General features: G+C 37.6%; 1 protein-coding gene across 1 annotated transcript in view; it reads left to right on the top strand.

Moving 5' to 3' along the window:
• LOC127421912 (LHFPL tetraspan subfamily member 6 protein-like) overlaps positions 1 to 4,905 on the top strand; it is a 121,562-nt gene extending 116,657 nt beyond the window's left edge. The window contains exon 4 of the mRNA XM_051665131.1: positions 3,496 to 4,905. Within this exon, the coding sequence (XP_051521091.1) occupies positions 3,496 to 3,614 (119 nt within the window). The 3' untranslated portion in view covers positions 3,615 to 4,905. The remainder of the gene's footprint in view (positions 1 to 3,495) is intronic.
• The last annotated feature ends 16,649 nt before the right edge of the window (positions 4,906 to 21,554 follow it).

Genomic DNA, 21,554 nt, shown 5'->3' with positions numbered 1-21,554 from the left:
CTGTAAAATGTAATTTGTAACGTATTCCATTAGATTACTCAAGGTCAGTAACGTATTCTAAATACTTTGGATTTCTTCTTCAACACTGGTATTTTTTCACTTGTTTTGACTATAAAAATTCTGCCAGTACAGTAAGACAAAATACACATGTTAAAAATACATTCTGTGAAAAACCTAAATATCTTATGCAGTGTTGTTTCTAAAGGTACGTTTACATGACAACGATGTACTAAAAACGTAAAAGTTTTTCCTTTGCATTTTTGAAAAGTTTCGCATACAGACGACAACGTTGTCAGAACGATCCGTTCATACAGATCTGCAAAAACGACTAAAAACGCTGTATTATGCATGCCAGGCCAGTAGTTGGCGATGTCACTTTGTAAAGAAACACTGCGCACATAAGCATTCTTCCACAGAGCAGTGAATACAAACAATAATAATAATAATTCCTTACATTTATATAGCATTTTTCTAGACACTCAAAGCGCTTTACATAGTATAGGGGAACTCTCCTCAACCACCACCAGTGTGCAGCATCCACCTGGATGATGCGACGGCAGCCATAGTGCGCCAGTATGCTCACCACACACCAGCTATTGGTGAAGATGGCGATCGCTGGTCGTAGTATTGATGCGGTAAATCTACATTTTGCTGGAGAAGCGTCAATAAACTCAAAATCTTGAGCAGCACAAACACAGTCCTGTAGTCCGCCATTGTAGTTTTGAATGTCTCGCGCATTGTTTTGAAGTACTGCCTTTGCTGCCTTTATGTGCTTTTTGGAGCTTCAAAGTTCTGGCCACCATTCACTTGCATTGTGTGGCCCTACAGAGTTGAGATATTTTTCTAAAAATCTTTGTTTGTGTTCAGCAGAAAAAGAAAGTCAAACACATTTGGGAGGTGAGAAAATCATGAGAATTTTCATTTTTTGGTGAACTATCCCTTTAAATATTTTTGTCAGTATTTCTTTTAACTTCTTAAATGTTGTAGTCTGTTACAGTATATTTACTTAGGTCTGATACTGTGTCTAGCATGAATGTCCTTGAACTAATATGAATACAAATAACAGCAAAGCACACTGCAATTTTGAGTTTTTTTATTTTTTTATTTGCATAATTCATCATCATTTCGATGATATTGTTTTCTTCTACTGTTAATTAGCAGCTTTATTTGTACTTATAAAATATTCAGCAGCACTTCACAAAGTTTTTTTAGAAGCTATTTCATGTTTATTTGACATTGCCACTAATGATTAACATTTTGACTCTATATACTTTTGTACAGTTATTGAATGTCTCTGCCATTCATTGATCTGTATTTTCTGCAGAATATTAACAGAAATTACAAGATGTTTTTTTTTTTTTTTTTTTTTTTTTTTAACTTAGATAAAGAATAAGACACCATAATGCACCACTATGTCTTCAAGTAAGAAACACTTTAAAATAGGCACCCTGTATGTGTGTGTGTGTGTGTGTACAGTTTTGGCTATACATGTTAAGGCGAAATTTGAAAATGTCCAAAAACTGACATGTGTGGACATTTTTGTCCTCACTACGTAAAAAGATTCATAAATAGGTCAAATCATGTTTTGCTTTAAATCTACTACTGTCAGCTGGTATGTGCAAGGGTTTGGTTTAGAGGTAGTGAATGGCAAATTTCATTAGCTTTTTTTATTTTTTTTATTTTTATTTTTAGTATTATATACTGAATTATCTTTATTTGGGGGCCTTTCTCAGCAAATATTGATATACGATTAATTGGGATTAATTTGATTAATTAATTGTCATCTCATGTAATTAATTAAATGAAAAATAGTATTAATCAACAGACCTGATTTTCATATATAAAGACCCATTTATGTGTGAGAAAAATAGTATGCATATTATTATAAAGACGACGTTTTGTTTGCAAAACTAAATAAATTGCTTTTATAATGTCATTGTATTAAAGGCAAAAGAAATAATAAAAATATCTGGAAAATATTTACTTCAACCCTTATGTTGTGTTTCAGTCATTTTGACCCAGACGATTTTTTTTTAAACAAATTTTCTTTTTGCTTCCAATTGGAATAAAATTCCTTGACTTTGTTCACATATGGTATCTGAAAACACTCAAAAAATTTGGACCATTTGCTTTACCTTTTTTTGGTTTTATTTCACTTCGTTACACCTGTTGTGTTCCCGGTCAAAAATGACCGGCCATTGGAAATGAATGGATTAGACTACAAAATACAGAAATATTAAGTGTTCAAGAGCATCCCAATCCTTTAGATGAGCAAATGTATGGATGTGTGTTTGCACACACAAAGTCCTCAGACATGTGCACACACACACACACACACACACACACACACACACAGACAATGTGTGTTGAGCGCCATTTTGTGCATCGTCTTTCCATGTACACTCTTTGAGGAATATTTCAAGATCTGCTTATCATATTATATTGTGTTTGGGCTCACTTGAATCGGGATAGTCTGCTGTAAGTTACGATATGTCATTATCTAAGTTATACAGGTATATATGATTCAGGAAGTAATAAGGAAAAACTTGACAAAAAGACATTCCTTTTTATTATATTTATGTGTGTCAGTGGGAATTTCATACACTAATACTCAAAGCAGTTTGACCTCTGAGTGAAACAAATTTGCTCATTGTATTTTGCTAACTGAGCCTTTTCAACGATATATAACACATGGCTATCTCATGTTTTTTTAATGTTTTTACTAACTCTGAATATAATTATTGAGATAACAAATTTGCAAATTATGAGAACAACAGTTCTAATTTGTAAGCACATTAAAAATAATTATTTAAGAATTGGTAGGATCAGCTATATGCATTGTAAAGTGACACCTTTTTTGTTTAGAACAAACAAAATGATTGATTTATTACATAATTATTATTATTTTTATTTTTTCTGTAGGGAGTGTCCCCAACTAGCCGGTATAAGCTCAGTTCAATGAATTGTGCTATCAATAAAAAATATATCAAAAAAGAAGTATAAAACCTGTCATAATTAAAAAAAAAAAGAAGTTAACAAAAAGATCTAATGCAATATCTTGGGATAATATATGCAATGTGAGAGATTATTAACAATCTTAGAGGGCCGGTCATTTTTGACTGGGAACACAAAAGGTGTTAGCACAAACGAACACAACACAAGGGTTAAGACAGCATATCTTTGTTTCTACCTACTATTAGAGTCATAATACATGTATAAACCTAGAGAAAAGCATTTTCAAAGAAAATGTAAAAACAGCATATAGCAACAATGTAAAATTCTGTGAATGTTTACTTTTTTTACACTTTTGTTTTACTTTATTTTTCTCTGAAATTTCCACAGACTTCAGTTCGAAAACTCCTGATTTACATGTCTCAGTAAAGTACATATGAGCACATATGACCTGTTAATTTATTTAAGTTTAAGACTCTCATGAGATCGTGCATTGTTCATGCACTGATGTCAGCTCTCTCTGTCTCTTGGTCTTGTCCTCAGGCTCTTGCCAGATCGGATGGGCATATTACTGCACCGGGGCAGGCGCCGCCTCCGCCATGTTATTGTGCACTTGGCTTGCATGTTTTGCTGGCAAGAAACAAAAGCAATATCCATACTAGAAGATCCATAGTAGGACGGAAGCCTGAGAAACAGTGGGGATCGCCTCTGCTGCCCAAGGCATGACAGTTTTCCTACTTTAATCCAACTCCAATTCCAGTTCTCAAGCACTCTGCAGTCATAAAGACTTGTACTGCTCATACGGACATTTGTGTAACAAACATGAGCATGAACTACTCAAAGAGACTTGACTATTGACAGTACTTCCTGTGATCTCCTGTGAAGCCAGAGACTGTTTAATGCATAAGGACCAATTATTGATTTTTTTATAACCACTGTTGTGACTTTTACAAGTGTGCTTGCTTCTTTTTTGCTTTCTCTTGAATTGGTATTGTAAAAATGAGCTCTGGTTCAGTTATAAGAAACATAACAATTTACTTGAATCTGTACAATGCATTATAAAGGTATTCTTAAATACATCCGTATATAAGTTGTATGTTCTTTAAAGATGTCTTTATAGTGCATTAAACTCTTTAAAGGTGTAACCATGAAAAGTTAAGTATTATATTGTATTATGTATTAACTATTGTTACAATTACTGTATTTATATAAAAGATAACGCATTGCTGTGTGTATTATAAATGATTATGAATGCATTATAATCAGTGTTGTGTGTATCGAATTAAGAAGTGATTAGTTACTGTAATCTAATTACTTTTAGTCAAAAAAGTAATGTAATACATTACATTTAAAATTCTTGTAATCAGATTTCCATTAAAGTTTTAAAGTAATACTTATAATACATTTAAAATATGAATTCATATGTATGTCTGTTAGCATTCCTGTGACAGCTGAAGGATGTGCAACAATGATTTAGGAGGAAATATAGAAATTTTGAATGAGCAGAAAACCAAAAACTTTTCTATGAAAAGTGTTTTAGAAAGAAACTTAAAATTAAAATAATTAGAAATGTGATTATATGTGGGTATTTTTTTTTTAGAGAAGTAATTAATAATTTGTAGTAGATTACTTATTTTGAGTAAACACTGATTATAATGCATTATATATATACAGATTTCAAGTAAAGTGTTATGATATGTTCATTATTATTGTGGAGTGTTTATATTTATATACACATTGTGAAATGCAATAATATTCTTGGTTAATATCTCTATATTGACGCTTTGTTTTAAAGCTTGATAATTTTTATATAAATGTATGTTAGACATAGAGAGTACAATATATGTTCTGATGAAATATGTTTTTGTCTTATTGACATATTGTGTTACAAAGACAACAAAGAGGAATCCTGAATTATTTGATTTATCTTGTGTTTTTAAATAAAATCTGTTTAGCAACACTATGCTTTATGTTAATTTGGGATGTTATGGCAGATTATAATAGAGCGCAACAGTCCCGACCAACTTTTTTAGTGTTTTTCCCATTCATTTTTTCCATACGGATTCCTTAAAATCTTTCAGAAAAGAGTTCTAAGCCATGAACTAAACCAACCAGTTCTAAGAGGAAACACAACATTACAAACTTTGATTTAAAGCAAAAAAAAAAGTATTTGAAAATTGGACAAAAAGATGAAGGTACAAGGTACCTGTAATGATGAAGGAACTACAATCCCAAGAAGCATTTCGAATGATGTAATCAAATTAAAAACTCTGGAAAAAATATAAAACTATGGATAAGTATAGAACCTTGAGAAATTGTAGGGAGACTGACTCGATTCACCGTGCATCATTGAAGTCGCTAGTGGTCGCTGCAGAGCTTTTTTGCTGTGCCTTGTTTGCCGCAACTCTCTGATTGGTGGATCTTTCTCTTCAGGATCATGGGTAACGTAGTTCTTCATCAGGAATTCTGCTATTAAACAGGTTTTTTTTAAATGCAGTTGAAATGACATCCATTGATGGCTTCAACAGAAGATTAATTATCAATTAACAACCTCATCACTTACGGTAGGTCTGTCTTTAAAGGTTTATAAGTTATCAATGCAACTCAGTTAGTCTATGGAGAAAATAAATGGGATTTTAAATTTTGGAACCAGACTGTTGTGTTCAATTACAGTACCTTTTCCGTATTAGGATTTTCATCAATAGAATTTCATAACATAATACCTGATGTCCTAAAAAGGGAAGGTGAAGTGTGTAATTTCTTTGTGACACTAGTGGCACCAAATGGAATTTCTAAAATAATGAGGCTGTGTCTCAATTTGCATATTTCTACTGTACATTAAAAGTATATACTGGTGATGGTAAAAGTACATTCTTTTGAGTGTGTAGTAAGACAGTATGCCAGTGGGACAAACTACAATGTCATAAAATTACATAATGGTAACACAGACCCACCTGCCGAATACTTCATGTTCAACACTCTCACGGCGAAATGGTAAGGATTCATACGACTTTTCTAAATTTGGCTAATTTGTATGATATCATAGGAATGCACTCATATGAATTCGTATGACTTTCACTACAGCCAATGACGTTGCTGGACATCGTTTCCATCTTATACACAACAATTACTTGCTTCTGTCACACACAACAGTTTCCTATCATGTTTCCACACACTTCTGATCGGTTTGGTTTAGATAAGGGGTTTGGGTAAGGGCATAATATTAATAAGCATGTCCTTAACGCCTTGTGCGCTGAACTCACGCTTACTTCCGCATTAGACATCCGGGCATTTGCACGTGATAAAAATCATACAAATTTATACGAACCAAATCGTACGAAATCATACGAAATAGCCACCTTGTAAAAATGTACGCATTTTCATGAGAACGGGTTGTTGTGTATGTAAATATAAGCATTTAGCTAAATAAATCATCTTTGTTGCTAAACTTTTAGCTTCATAAAAACTGTCCTGGCAGCTTCAACCTCACATTCATCGCTCATCATTCACAAACCCATCCTCTTTCATAGGATTATGGGTAATATAAGGACAAAAAGCCCTGTACACAGATGCACACTTTGAAAATCCATTAACAAAAGTATGCCATCCGGACACCTTTGGCATACTATTTTCAACCCACTATGATTTGGGACACCCCAACTCTTATCTTGCATACTGTTTGGTTGAATATGCAAATTGGGCTGCACTGGGACAGAAACTCACAGAGGTCATTATTATTCTGTTTTGTTATATTGAGATGATCTCGACAAGTTATAAATCAAGGAATATTGAGAAAAGACTATAACAATAATTATGCAAAGCCTCTTTGTTTAGACATGCATTATTTTTGCCATTTTGTTTGGTGCCGTCAGTCACAGAAATTACAAACTTCCTCTCTAAATCTAGCCAAGTGTTTTTCTTTAGCTCTGACTGAATTTGAACATGACGTACACTATCGGGAAAAAGTTTGGACACACCTACTCAGTCTTTATTATTTTAAACATTGTCAAATAAAAGTCATCCGAATGATGAAATAACACAAATGGAAGAATCTGACTTATGTCGTGATCAAAAATGTGGGCATTCTCTCCACCAACTTCATTAGGTGCATGTTTTTTTAAACAGGAGTTCCCATGTATGTTTGGTAAAGACATTCATACATAGGCACAATTTATTACCAATTGCAATTCAGTCAAGCTTGTCTAAACTTTTGATTGGTGATGTAAATCTATACTACAGATTAAAATTACCCACTTACATTTAATTAGTCCACAAATGTGGCTGTATTAGATCTTTTGAGGATCTGGCTGGCACTTTGAACTTGAAGTTTAGCTCAATTCATGTCTACTCATTAGGGTTAAAACAATTCTTCAGACAGATAACTTTGCTCTGTTTAAACCAAAGGCACCTTTGGCATACTAAAGTTAACATGAAACGGCATTCACTTCAGTAATGTGATAAGTGAATAATAACATTCAAAACAAACAAATTAACTGATTGGATTGTGAAAAATGGGCATTCCATACCAGAATGGCGCCAGACCTGAATGCAAGTTTGCAATGGATTGTGAAGGACTATGTTCCTCCTGAAACACACTAACACCCACTTTTGAATTGGCTTTTTGACCGGAACGTGTAAGTTAAAGGTCAAGTTTACACTCAAGAGCATCTCAATGTCTCCCAATGGTAATACCTCTTTTTAAAAATCAGGTTTTAGGGTTAACCTAACCAACCCTAACCCTAACACAATCTTTGTTACATTAATGTTAACCAAATTACATTTGTGCATTAACCAAAGACCTTATTCACAAAAGTACCATATTTGATTTTTGACGTGAATGAACATGAGGCTGTAAGCGATATACTGAACATACAGTATCTTCAATGGCATGCACTCTATAAAGTATAAAGGTCCTAGATCACATCTCATTTTCCAAAACTTATGTTTTTTGGAGATTTTTGTCCACGCACACTTTTTGTAAAGTATTTTATTTATTTATTTTACGTCTTGTCAGTGGAATGATCCAAAACACTTTAAACAACAGTACAACCCATTGAAGAAACTGTAAAGCTCTCCCTCACCAGCCTGGTTTTCATTCCCGTCAAAAACCAAAACGCCGCTGCTGTAAATAAGGTCCATTTCAAGATCTGAGAAAGCTCCATTACCATCAACAGTAGCCTAAAACAAAATAGCTATTTGGTTATTAGGGAACAATATTGGTAACATTTATTTTAAAGTTCCACAGTAATGTAGCAGTTAAGCATTAATAAGACAGTAATTAGAGCATAACTGAATGTAGAGTAAGGCTATCTTACCTATAATTTACAACTTCTTAAATGTCTTATATTTGTGTAGAAAGTAATGCAATTAATACTCTATTTCAGGTTTTGTATATATCATATATCAAGTTTACTAAACATCATTAAGACATTAATTAAGGCTAATAAGTATTGGCTTTACAAAGCTGTTACTAATACTTTACTAAAAACTGTTCTAACTCGAACCCTGTTCTAAAGTGACATTTTTACCTATTGAAATTATAGGTTTGTTTACCATTTATTAGGTTGTATTTAAGTTTATTAAAATACATTAAAACAATAATTATGATTAATTAGTATTGGTTTTACTAAGTTGTTCCTAATAAATTGCTAAAATTTTGTACTAAAGACAACTTGACCCTAACCTAACCTTGACCTCCTGTTCTAAAGTGAAAGTTTAACATATTCAAGTAATTGGTTTGTTTTGCACTTATTAGGTGGCATTTTAACCCTTAGTTACTATTCATCACAGGATGACACCTTTACTGTTCTGGGTCAAATTTGACCGACATATGGTAATCATATATTTAATTAATTTTTTATAAAGGAAATTAATTTCAATAAATTCATGACATTAAACTTTTGCATTTCATCTTGAATTTAATGGTATTTAGAATTTTATGTTTATATATATTAAATAAAATAAACACTTCTAATTCTAATATTAATTTCACTTCTGTGAAAACATAAACTTCATTAATCTGACAGATCAAGAAAATATCAGATTGTGTTTGGCATTTGCTGCCATCTGGTGACAAAAACCAAAAACATGACATGAAATAACACTTAAAGCCAGTTGGTGGCTTCAGTGAACCATTGATGTACTGTAGATGGGCATAGTCTTTGTAACACAATGTTGAAACAAACTTATTTGCAAGATTTATTTCACAAGTTATGAATTTGGATATATACTTAGACATCATCAAAGACTATTATTTGTCAAAATTTAGCTTTTTCTCTCTCTCTCTCTCAAACCACTTGTTATGAAGTGTCAGTTCTTGTGATAATGCTACATTATGCTTACAGACAAACCTGAGGTATAATAAAGAGAAGACATAAAGCATTTTGTTACCTGTTATTTATTTCAGACATCAAAATTAAATAACTCAGTGTAAATGAATAAAAATATAAATAAAACAAATGCAATAAAGATATATGAACAGCAATGAACAATGATAATACAATCTGTGTACAAATAGAAGACTTTGCAGTGGCAACTTGCAATTTTTTTTGCAAAAATCTAAATTCAAAACAGTGATGTGAACAGCAATAACGTGGGGTCAGATTCTGATTTTGATCTGTATGTGCGTGAGTGTGTGTGTGTTTGTGTAAGCGTGTGTGTGCATTCTGTATTTTGGATTTGCTAAAGTCTAACCCTATCATTTCTGAGTGGGTGTGCTCTTCACTGATTTATTGATTTTATTTGATACATTTTTTTTAAATGCTCTGTGTTATAGTCTCACCCGTTCATTTCCTATGGCGAGACCAGGAACAGTAAGAGGTTCTTCTTTGTTTTTGCGACTACTTAATCAAATCAAGTTTTTAGTGTGTGTGTGTGTGTGTGTGTGTGTGTGTGTGTGTGTTCAGATGGCAAGTGAAGGAAAAGTCACCAAGCATTGTACTGCTCCACTGAAGGAAACCATTTTAATTTTAAAAAGAATAGTCAAATCGGTCAAAAATTACCCAAACAGTTTACTGAACTACATTAAGACAGTAATTATGACCAATTTTGATTGGTTTTCCTAAATTGTTAATGAAGAACTGCTAAAATCTTAAAGACAGTTTAACTTACACAAGTTATTCATTTATTTGACATTTATTAGGTGATTACAGTATTTGCAGTAAACTTAATTCATTGTAACTGAAACATATGCAAAACAAACCCATAACCTGAGTAGGTAAAATTTTCACTTTAGAACAGGGGGTCCAGTTTTCTTTAATAGAAGATTTTAGTAATGCATTAGTAACAGCTTTGTACAACCAATACTAATTAGCCTTAAATGTTGTTTAGTATACTTGATATATGATATATATAATATCTGAAATTGATCATTAATTGCATTACTTTCTACACAAAAAATAAGACATTTAATAAGTTGTAAATTATGGCTAAGATAGCCTTACTCTACATTCAGTTATGTATTTATTACTGTCTTATTAATGCTTAACTAGTGCATTATTGTGGACCCTTAAAATAAAGTGTTACCAATTTTGATGACCGATTATGAAGACAAACTTTTTTATTCTTTGGTATAACATGCACTGTTGTATTGGACCCAGAAAGACCAGGAACGCGTATTAAGAAAGCGGTTTTGATTCAGTGCTGACTTCAGATGTGGTAAAGCAGGGTACTGTTCATCATACTGTATGATGTATTTATTAATAAAATTGTGAGCTGACTCAATCATTAGTGGGATGTAAAGGTGCTTCTGTGATCTGTTTCAATAATAAAAATACCCATGATACCTCAATCAAACTGAGGAAACCTCTCTCTCTCTCTCTCTCTCTCTCTCTCTCTCTCTCTCTCTCTCTCTCTGTTACTTCTAAAAGATGCCTGTCTTTTGGTCCTAAGTGCCTCTCAGGTCTGTGTAAGATCTTTTTCTTGCACTGATATTGCTTGGGATGTTTGAGGTGTGCAGCATGACACATTGGGGTCAAGTGAACAGAGCATCTCTCTCCTCCATTATCTCAGCTTGACATCTCATCGCTGGCAGTTACAGACGATACTGCTGAAAGAGTGTTTCATATTGTTACAGCCATTATATGCATCAGTTTCACTCAGCACATACACTGTACAATGACATGTGAAAAAGTTATTTCTGAAGCTAATATATTGATAATATCACATTCAGGCCTATGGCATTGACAAAGTAACTAGATTTTTACTATTAAGAAAATGTGATTGCTGCTTGCCTATGCAAAAATCGCTGCCAAAATGCTAGGGTGTTCTGGGTGGTTGCATTTGTTTTGCCATGTGGTTGCTAGGGTGTTCCTAGTATTTTCTGGCACATTGCTATGTGGTTACTAGGGTGTTCTGGCTGGTTGCTAGGTGGTTGCTTACTGGCCCGAGTCAAAAAGCCAACCCCTACATCTCTATGATATTCAGGTACGTAAATATGGCTCAGATTCCTCGTTCAGTGTTAGTCTAAAGGCTTTTTTCACAGTTTATTGTCCATCAGGCGAAAATGTTATGTAATAGCACACCTATCCAGTGCAGGTGAGTTTTGCATGGGCAAGCGCTACAAAATTTACAGTATAAAGACAATTACATAACTCTTTCGAATCTTGAAATCATTGCTGGATACATTCTGTCATTGAGTTGCTTCCTGAAGGATATTGTTTCCAATAAGTATTTGTTTTGGCATTAAATAGTCGGCAATGAGAAGATCTGAGTATTATAATTTGGCAAAAACAGAAGTTTTCAGAGTCAGATGTCTGTAAAAAATGCAGTCATCCATGAATAATTATTTCCACGAGGGAAAGCGCCCAATTACATGGGATTACTGAGATCAAACGAGTGGTATTCGGCTGGTCATATGATGTCAACACATGATGTCGGATTTGCCATCGGGAGGGCCGCTAGCAAGCCCATGAAAATTATGATATAAAAATAAATAAATCAAATATATATATATATATATATATATATATATATATATATATATATATATATATATATATATATACATATATATATCTTATGGCAAAACACAAGATTTAAATTTCATCTTGTTGCATGTTTGACAAATATGTAATTAAAGGAATATTCCAGGTTCAATTCAAGTTCAGCTCAACAGACTGCATTTGTAATGCTGATTACCACAAAAAAATTATTTTGATTCAACCCTTGTTTTCTTTTTAAAAAAGTAAAAATTGTGACTCGTGGTTACAGTGAGGCACTTACAATGGAAGTGAATGAGGGCAACCTCTGGAGGGGTTAAAGGCAGAAATGTGAAGCTTATAATTTTATAAAAGCACTTACATTGATTCTTGTGTTAAAACTCATGTATTATTTTAACTGTAAAGTTGTTTAAAACCACAGTTTTTACTGTCATTTTAGGGTTTACAGAGTTAGCATTAACCCTAAAACAGGCAACGTGCAACACAAGATACACACTCTTTAGTGTCTTATAGAGGGTATAAGAAAGACTTTCTCACCCAATCTTGTTATCATTTATCATAGTTGGGTCTGTTTTGAGTATGTGGGTCACATGACTTGGTTCAATTTTCTGTGATCGTTAAGTCAGCCTGACCTAAAACCAACATGGCCGCCCATGGTGCAGGGCATGCTGACTTTGTGATAATTAATTATATATTAATCATACTTTTCTTTAGTAAAAAACCCAATAAAACTGCTCATATTAATTGTGAACATTGTCTTAAGATGCGGAAAAATAACATTAAGTTATATGTTGTTCATACTGTTATTTAGCACATTTTGAAGTATGCGTATCTCCTGAGATACGTTGACAGATTAAGGGAAGAAAAAGGGTTAATCCACAATTTTACACATACACGTTTATTACACTTACACATGTTGTACATGCAACCTTAAAGCTAAACTTTTCTCAGTTTTGTCACACACACACACACACACACACACACACACACACACACACACACACACACACATGGTCACCCATCACAAATGCTACATAATGGGAACCGCCCTTTCTAAAGGTTCTACAGACCTAAAAACAAATTTGTATATATATTTTGACAAACAAAAAAAAAATATCTGGATCACTAATATCACTTCAGATCACAAATATTTCACTACAAAAGTTTCAAACCTGACATGATGGCTACCTGTTGGGACATTTCAGGTATTGTGTAAATGTGAGGTCCGCTTAACACACAACCAGTTTTTAGTCATTGTGGCCGGGGCGCCGGAACTGGGGGGGCTGGTTAACCTACACCTCAATGGAACTTCGGCTGACACAAAAATATGCGTACTTCTGGTGCACACATTAATAATAGTATAGCATAGGAATTGACTGAAAAGGAGTGACTACTAGCTGCTTTGAGTCATTGCTTTCCTATTCTTAATAGAAAATAATGATCTAACTGATGTCTACCTCAAGCAATCAAAAGATCAGTGTAATGAGTTCACACTATGGGCAAGGTGGAAGCTGGGACCTGCTTGACAACACGTAGACATTTATTTTACACTTAAACATAACATAAAACAACTCCACGAGCTGCTTCTCCGCAGAGCAAGTCGAACACACAAACACATCTTCATGCGTCTCTCTCCCTGTCTGCCGCTGTCTCCTCTCCTGAAATACTCCGGCCACCTCTCACTGGAACACCGTAAATTTGACTGAAAGTGAAAATTATATTATACTGCATAAATACAATAAAATAAACTAATATTGACCACTGTTAGACAAATTGTATGGTTAAATTAAGAGTCACTACGTTAAGAAATATATGATCATTCACTCCAGCATTTGCTGTTACGCTGGAGTAGCATCAGTTATCATATTATATTAACTTATAATATCAAAGAGGGCTATACTTTATCTAGCAAATTGAATCAAAATATTTAGATGTGTAATACAGTCGGAAACAGGGACCTTGCTAAGCCTGTGCTGGTCTATGGTTTGTGAATATTCACCCTCATTGTGGTCAAAATAACTTAACATTCATGTTGTTAAACCACCTTCTTCTTTTTACTGGATGGAGCAGCAGCTCTGTGTCTCAATGTGCGATGGATATTGTCCAATGTCATCTGCAGAAACTTGTGTAAATAACGCATGTGAAAAGTAATTTCCCCCGAGTCGTCTCGTCATCGTAGAAAGAAATAGTTTCCGGTGCTGTGCCGGCAGTAAGTGAGCCCCCTGAGGCAAAACGTGGAAGTGACCATGCAAAGAGTCAATTGATTCACTTAATTCAGAGCTCTGAAAAGCTTTGTGTTAAGCCCTGTACACACATGCAGCGACTTCCAGTGACCTCATCTCATTCATTATCAATGAGAGCTGGCGACTTCCGGCGACATGAGCAGCACGACAAAGTTGAGAAAAGTTTAACTTGATGCAAATGAGGAGCGACTTTTGGGAGCGACAACTAATAGGAGTGAAAAGGGTGTCAGTTTAGCTCACGTCATCAGATAGAGAAGTTAAAGTTTCTGTGAGTGATTTCACTTTTCTATATGATTTAACCACATACATGGATATAATAAAAAATGATGCGTGGAAAAGAAATTGTCGGCAGTCTGAGTGAGTTTTATTCGTACATTGATAGTTTGTTCGTCTTATTAATGTTATGATGCAGTAAGCACTGTGTAACGTATGATGGAACTGCTGACAATGATGATGACGATGACGTGAAGATGAAGAACCCAAGTGCAGTTTATTTATAAACGTGAACCAAAAAACCCTAACTAGAAACATGAAACATAAATCATAAACATGAACTTGACTATAACCTGACTAAACTTGTCTTGACTTGGCTTGACTTGACTTGACTATGGCTTGACAAACACATACAATCACATTCAATACTTGACAACTAGACAATGAAAACATGAGGGCTTAAATACAAGACATGGGAGAACATAAACCAATGAACAAACAGAACTCATAACAAGCTAGTTAAACAATAACCCAATGAAAACATGATACAAGAACATGGAGGGAAAACAGAAATCACATGACAAGGGAAACAGGAACACATGACATGAACCAGGAACTAGAATTTCAAAATAAAAGACATGAATCAACACAATACACATGACATATCCCCCCCACTAAGGGGTGGCTCCCGACACCCCAACACATAAACAAAACACGTAACACATGACATAAATTCAAAGTTCTGTAGGGAGCGGGGGGGGGGGGTGTCTTGAGGTGTGGGGCATGGCGTGGCGAGAAAGGGCGAGGGGCATGGGACCAGGGCAAAGTCCGTGGGGGGTGGAGCCATGAGAGGCTTGAGGGGCGGAGCCATGGAAGGCGGAGCCGTGAGAGGCTCGGGGGCGGAGCCATGGAACTTGGTGCCCGGAGAGTAGCCGAAGACTCGAAGGGCCACGGTGGAGCCGATGGCAGGGAGGACCAAGGTGGTGCTGGAGGCTCGGAGGAGCAAGGCGGAGCTGAGGGATCGGAAGACTGAGGTGGAGCCGGTGGGAATGAGGACCAAGGTGGAGCCGTAAGGAAGGAGGTCCCCGGTGAAGCTGACAGATCGGAGGGACGAGGTGCAGCCAGAGGATCAGAGAGCCAAAGTGGAGCCAGGTGACCAACAGACCAAGGAGGAGCCGGAGGGACAAGGGACCCCGGCACAGCCGACAGGCTGAAGGACCGTAGTGGAGCCGAGGGAACGCCGAGCTGAGGCAATGTCGAGGGACCGACAGGCCAAGGTGAAGTCCAGGGCTCAGAAGGTCCAGGCGGGATCGGAGGGCCGAAAGTTCCCCTTGCCTGCTCAGGAGAACTAAGGGTGGGTATACGGGTGGGAACCATCTCCAGGTCCCACTGCTCAGGTGTGGCTGTGACGTGGCATGGAGCAGGCTGAGGCGTCGCGGTGATGTGGCATGGAGCAGGCTGAGGCGTCGCTGTGACGTGGCATGGAGCAGGCTGAGGCGTCGCTGTGACGTGGCATGGAGCAGGCTGAGGCATCGCTGTGACGTGGCATGGAGCAGGCTGAGGCGTCGCTGTGACGTGGCATGGAGCAGGCTGAGGCGTCGCTGTGACGAGAAACTCTGGCTCGGTGGCGGCCATGACGTGGAACTCTGGCTCGGCATCCGCCTCTCCCACAGTGAACGGGGAATCAATGAACCGTAGGGCGAGGTCGATATATTGAGCCAGGCTGAGGGAACTGCGACCGCCAGGCATCAAAAAAGAAATGGACTCATTCAGTCCAAATCTAAAACAGTCTTTGAGGGCAACCTCATTAAAGTCCACCTGGCTGGCTAGACCGCAGAAGTCCTCAACACAGTCCTCCAGGGGACGATTCCCCTGACTTAGGCGCAGAAGTAAAACTGCTGGGTTCATGGTTGGTCAAGTATTCTGTAACGTATGCTGGAACTGCTGACAATGATGATGACGATGACGTGAAGATGAAGAACCCAAGTGCAGTTTATTTATAAACGTGAACCAAAAAACCCTAACTAGAAACGTGAAACATAAATCATAAACATGAACTTGACTATAACCTGACTTGGCTTGGCTTGGCTTGACTTGACTTGACTTGACTTGACTTGACTATGGCTTGACAAACACATACAATCACATTCAATACTTGACAACTAGACAATGAAAACATGAGGGCTTAAATACAAGACATGGGAGAACATAAACCAATGAACAAACAGAACTCATAACAAGCTAGTTAAACAATAACCCAATGAAAACATGACACAAGAACATGGAGGGAAAACAGAAATCACATGACAAGGGAAACAGGAACACATGACATGAACCAGGAACTAGAATTTCAAAATAAAAGACATGAATCAACACAATACACATGACACACTGATGCAGTTCATATAAAAACACTCTCCCCTGAAGAATGTGCATTTTTAGGGACAAGGAAAAGGATTCCTTGTTAAATTAGAATGAAATCATAGTTTTACTAGCAAAATGCCTCATCTGTGATCATATTTTCAAAAGATATGTCCAGACGTGCAGTTTACCAATAAAGTTAAAGTGACAGCAGTAGGAATGCCCACTAGCGACTTTCACCATACAGAGACTAGCGATATCAAGCGATAAAATTGCTGCAAGAGTGTATAGGGCTTTAGCCGTTAATATCAGTGTTGCCAACTCTCGCAAGACAAATAAGCAACCGCAGCTTCAAAAACAAGCCCAAAACAAGCCCAATATTATTATAGCCTATTACTAAAGTTACTTAACTGAGTTAATAAGTTGTTTGCAGAAACACTTCTCAAGTAATTACGTTACAAGTTACTTTATGAAAATTATATTATATATAGTATATACGCTTCCATTTTTAGAACACAAAGACAGTTTTGTTCTTGAAAGAAATTGATGGTTCCTTTCACCAAGGATGCATTAAATGGGGGCCTTTTTGCATTGCCTGCCCGAGTGCTCACGCCATGACCTTCGTCACCAGGAGGGCGAGGTCGGTTGCCGAGCGCAGCTCCTGCATCACATCGGGATCAGGACTACTCACGTGCAGTTCCTTTAGTGCCTTGGCCTGGTGCACTTGCAGGAGGGCCATGGCATGCAGGGCAGAGGCGGCCTGACCAGCGGCACTGTAGGCTTTGGCCATCAGAGATGACGTCATCCTACAGGCCTTGGAAGGGAGTGCCGGGCGACCCAGGCACAGGTGCACCGCAACTGCCTTATCCACCTAAGGGACCGCCGTATACCCGTGGGCCGCCCCGCCATCGAGGGTAGTGAGATCGGACGAGCTGGAAGGTCGGTTTCAGGCAGAAAAAGGTGCCCTCAATGATAAATGACTTTCTGTCAGCTCAAACCAGTCTGGCCATTCTCCGTTGACCTCTCTCATAAAGGCGTTTCCATCCGCAGAACTGCCGCTCGCTGGATGTTTTTTGATTTTGGCACCAATCTGAGTAAATCTAGAAACTGTTGTGGGTGAAAATCCCAGGAGATCAGCAGTTACAGAAATACTCAAACCAGCCCGTCTGGCACCAACAATCATGCCACGGTTGAAATCACTGAGATCAAATTTTTTTCCCCATTCTGATGGTTGATGTGAATATTAATTGAAGTTCCTGACCCGTACCTGAATGATTTTATGCATTGCATTGCTGCCACACGATATACTGGTTAGATAATCGCATGAATATGTAGGTGTGCATGTATACTTAATAAAGTGGTTGGTGAGTGCATATAAACTCAGCAAAAAAAGAAACTTTCAACTGCTTTTACAGGTGCATCTCAATAAATTAGAATGTCATGGAAAAGTTCATTTATTTCAGTAATTCAACTCAAATTGTGAAACTCGTGTATTAAATAAATTCAATGCACACAGACTGAAGTAGTTTAAGTCTTTGGTTCTTTTAATTGTGATGATTTTGGCTCACATTTAACAAAAATCCACCAATTCACTATCTGAAAAAATTAGAATACAACATAAGACCAATAAAAAAAACATTTTTAGTGAATTGTTGGCCTTCTGGAAAGTATGTTCATTTACTGTATATGTACTCAATACTTGGTAGGGGCTCCTTTTGCTTTAATTACTGCATCAATTCGGCGTGGCATGGAGGTGATCAGGTTGTGGCACTGCTGAGGTGGTATGGAAGCCCAGGTTTCTTTGACAGTGGCCTTCAGCTCATCTGCATTTTTTGGTCTCTTGTTTCTCATTTTCCTCTTGACAATACCCCATAGATTCTCTATGGGGTTCAGGTCTGGTGAGTTTGCTGGCCAGTCAAGCACACCAACACCATGGTCATTTAACCAACTTTTGGTGCTTTTGGCAGTGTGGGCAGGTGCCAAATCCTGCTGGAAAATGAAATCAGCATCTTTAAAAAGCTGGTCAGCAGAAGGAAGCATGAAGTGCTCCAAAATTTCTTGGTAAACGGGTGCAGTGACTTTGGTTTTCAAAAAACACAATGGACCAACACCAGCAGATGACATTGCACCCCAAATCATCACAGAGTGTGGAAACTTAACACTGGACTTCAAGCAACTTGGGCTATGAGCTTCTCCACCCTTCCTCCAGACTCTAGGACCTTGGTTTCCAAATGAAATACAAAACTTGCTCTCATCTGAAAAGAGGACTTTGGACCACTGGGCAACAGTCCAGTTCTTCTCCTTAGCCCAGGTAAGATGCCTCTGACGTTGTCTGTGGTTCAGGAGTGGCTTAACAAGAGGAATACGACAACTGTAGCCAAATTCCTTGACATGTCTGTGTGTGGTGGCTCTTGATGCCTTGACCCCAGCCTCAGTCCATTCCTTGTGAAGTTCACCCAAATTCTTGAATCGATTTTGCTTGACAATCATAAGGCTGCGGTTCTCTCGGTTGGTGTGCATCTTTTTCTTCCACACTTTTTCCTTCCACTCAACTTTCTGTTAACATGCTTGGATACAGCACTCTGTGAACAGCCAGCTTTATATATATATAAAACAATAGCTTGATAAAGTTGATAAAACAATTGTAATTGTTCATGTAGATGGTCTGTTGGTCTAGGGCAGGGTTTGGCAACCTATGGCACGCGTGTCAATACTGGAGGGGTAATCACTGGCACGCAAGCAATGGCGAGAGAGGAGTTGACTATTTTATTTATATAAATTCCGCACCTACACATCATGGGGTTCAAAAATAGGGAGTCTATTCAAAATATAAATTAAACCTGGAAATAAAGTTTTAGGATTTTGCAGGTGTGTCATAATACTCAAAAGAATATGATGCTGCAGTCCTGTGGAACGGTGACCGACATGAGTATGCCCAAGTGAATAACCCTCATGGTGAGCCAGGATGGGGAGGACTTAGAATGGATATATGAACTATAGTCATATAGTGTGAATTAACTCATTCACAAACCCAGTCGGGAAGGAAGTTTTATTTATAATGAAAGTGCTTGTGACTTTATGGAATTTACAATGGTCTTAACGCAGGCGGTTGTGTAAAATAACGGGGGAGCCCATACTTAAAAAGGGGTGCATAAGTTTATGTTTGACCAACAAAATAGTAAGCTCTCTAGACAGAGAGGACTTGTGAAGAAAGAGACGTTATGTCTAGGTTGTAAAACCTTGCAAATGTGTTTGGAGAAGACCAACCTGCTGCAAAGCATATGTCTTGTAAGGACACACCGTTCGTCAAGGCCATGAAGAGGCCATGCCTCTAGTTGAGCATGTTTTAACACCAATTGCGCAATTCGCAACAATTCAACAATCCAGTGGGAAAGTCTTTGCTTGGAGACGGATATTCCTTTTGTGCATCCTCCATAGCACACAAAGAGCTAGTCAGACAGTCTGAACTGGTGTGTGCGCTCAATGTATGTGTGCAGCGCTCACACAGGGCATAACAAATGACAGATTGTTCCTCATTCGAATTAAATGGAGGAGGGGAAAAAGGCCTGAAGGTTAACCATCTGAGCTCTGAAAGGCATGGATAAAACCTTAGGCTTAGTCTTTCCTGGGTTTGATGGTGGCTTTTGAAAGACTCGGCCCAAACTGCAGACATGAATTTTCGACTGACGGTGCTTGCAATTCACAGAGGTACATGCGAATGCTCGCAGAGTCGAACTCCTAAAAACGAGATTTGCTGGCTGGGGAAAACTGTGCTTTTCATACAGTTGACATTCAGACCCAGATTTGTCAGATGGCAAAGCAGCAAGTCTCTGTGTTTGCTCAGTAGTGCCTCTGATTGGGCTAGTAATAACCAATCATCGAGGTAATTCAAAACACGCACACCGTTCATTTTCAGTGGGGTGAGTGTTGGATCGATACATATTGTGAACATATGGGGAGCCAGAGACAGACCGAAAGGAAGGACTTTGAATTGATACACAGTTCCCTCGAATGTGAATCTCAAAAACCGCCTGTGATGTGGTGCAATTGGTACATGAAGTACGTGTCCTTCAGATCTACTGATGCGAACCAGTCCTGAAGACGGATGTGCGATAAGATCTGTTTCTGAGTTAACATTTTGAATGGACTCTTCGTGAGCGTGCGATTCAAGAGTCTTAAATCTAGAATGGGCCGAAGCCTACCGTCCTACTCCGGAACAAGAAAATAATGGCTGTAAATCTCGCTGTGTGTGTGTCGCAGTCTGGGACAATCTCTATCGCATTTTTTGCGAGGAGATTTTGAATCTCTTCGCACAACACCGGCGCATCCTGTGGTCGGCCCACAGATTGCAAAAGCCGGTGAAGCAAGATGGCCGACATATAAAAGTATTCGTATAACTGTGCTCAATCGTTTTTAACACCTAGTCTGACACGCCTGTGAGGGCTTGCCACACGTTCGCGCAGCGGGACAGCAGGCTTATTGATTCATCTGGAACATTCTTCGCGTTCTTTGCGAGAAGATTGCATATTTCTGCTCATAACACCTGCGTCATCAGACAGAACCATGGTAGACAGAACACATTTGAAAAGGGGCAGGCAATGTGCAAATTGGAATGTATAACCATGTTCAATAGTTTTTAGCACCCAGTTGGAAATGCCCGTAAGAGCTCGCCACACGTCTGCGTAACAGGACAGAGGGCGATTTGGTTCATTCATTATATGATATAATGCGCCAGTCACCACTGGGAAGATGTTGTGCATAATGTGTGGGCTTTGAAGTGGAAAAGAGCTCTTTATTTAGAAAGTGCGAGGGTCTTGAGCATGTGCAATGTGTACTCTTTTTTACA

The sequence above is a fragment of the Myxocyprinus asiaticus genome, chromosome 31 (assembly GCF_019703515.2).
Source record: "Myxocyprinus asiaticus isolate MX2 ecotype Aquarium Trade chromosome 31, UBuf_Myxa_2, whole genome shotgun sequence".
Taxonomy (NCBI): Eukaryota; Metazoa; Chordata; class Actinopteri; order Cypriniformes; family Catostomidae; genus Myxocyprinus; species Myxocyprinus asiaticus.
The sequence above is the reverse complement of the archived record's forward strand: the minus strand, read 5'-3'. Positions and strand labels throughout refer to the sequence as shown.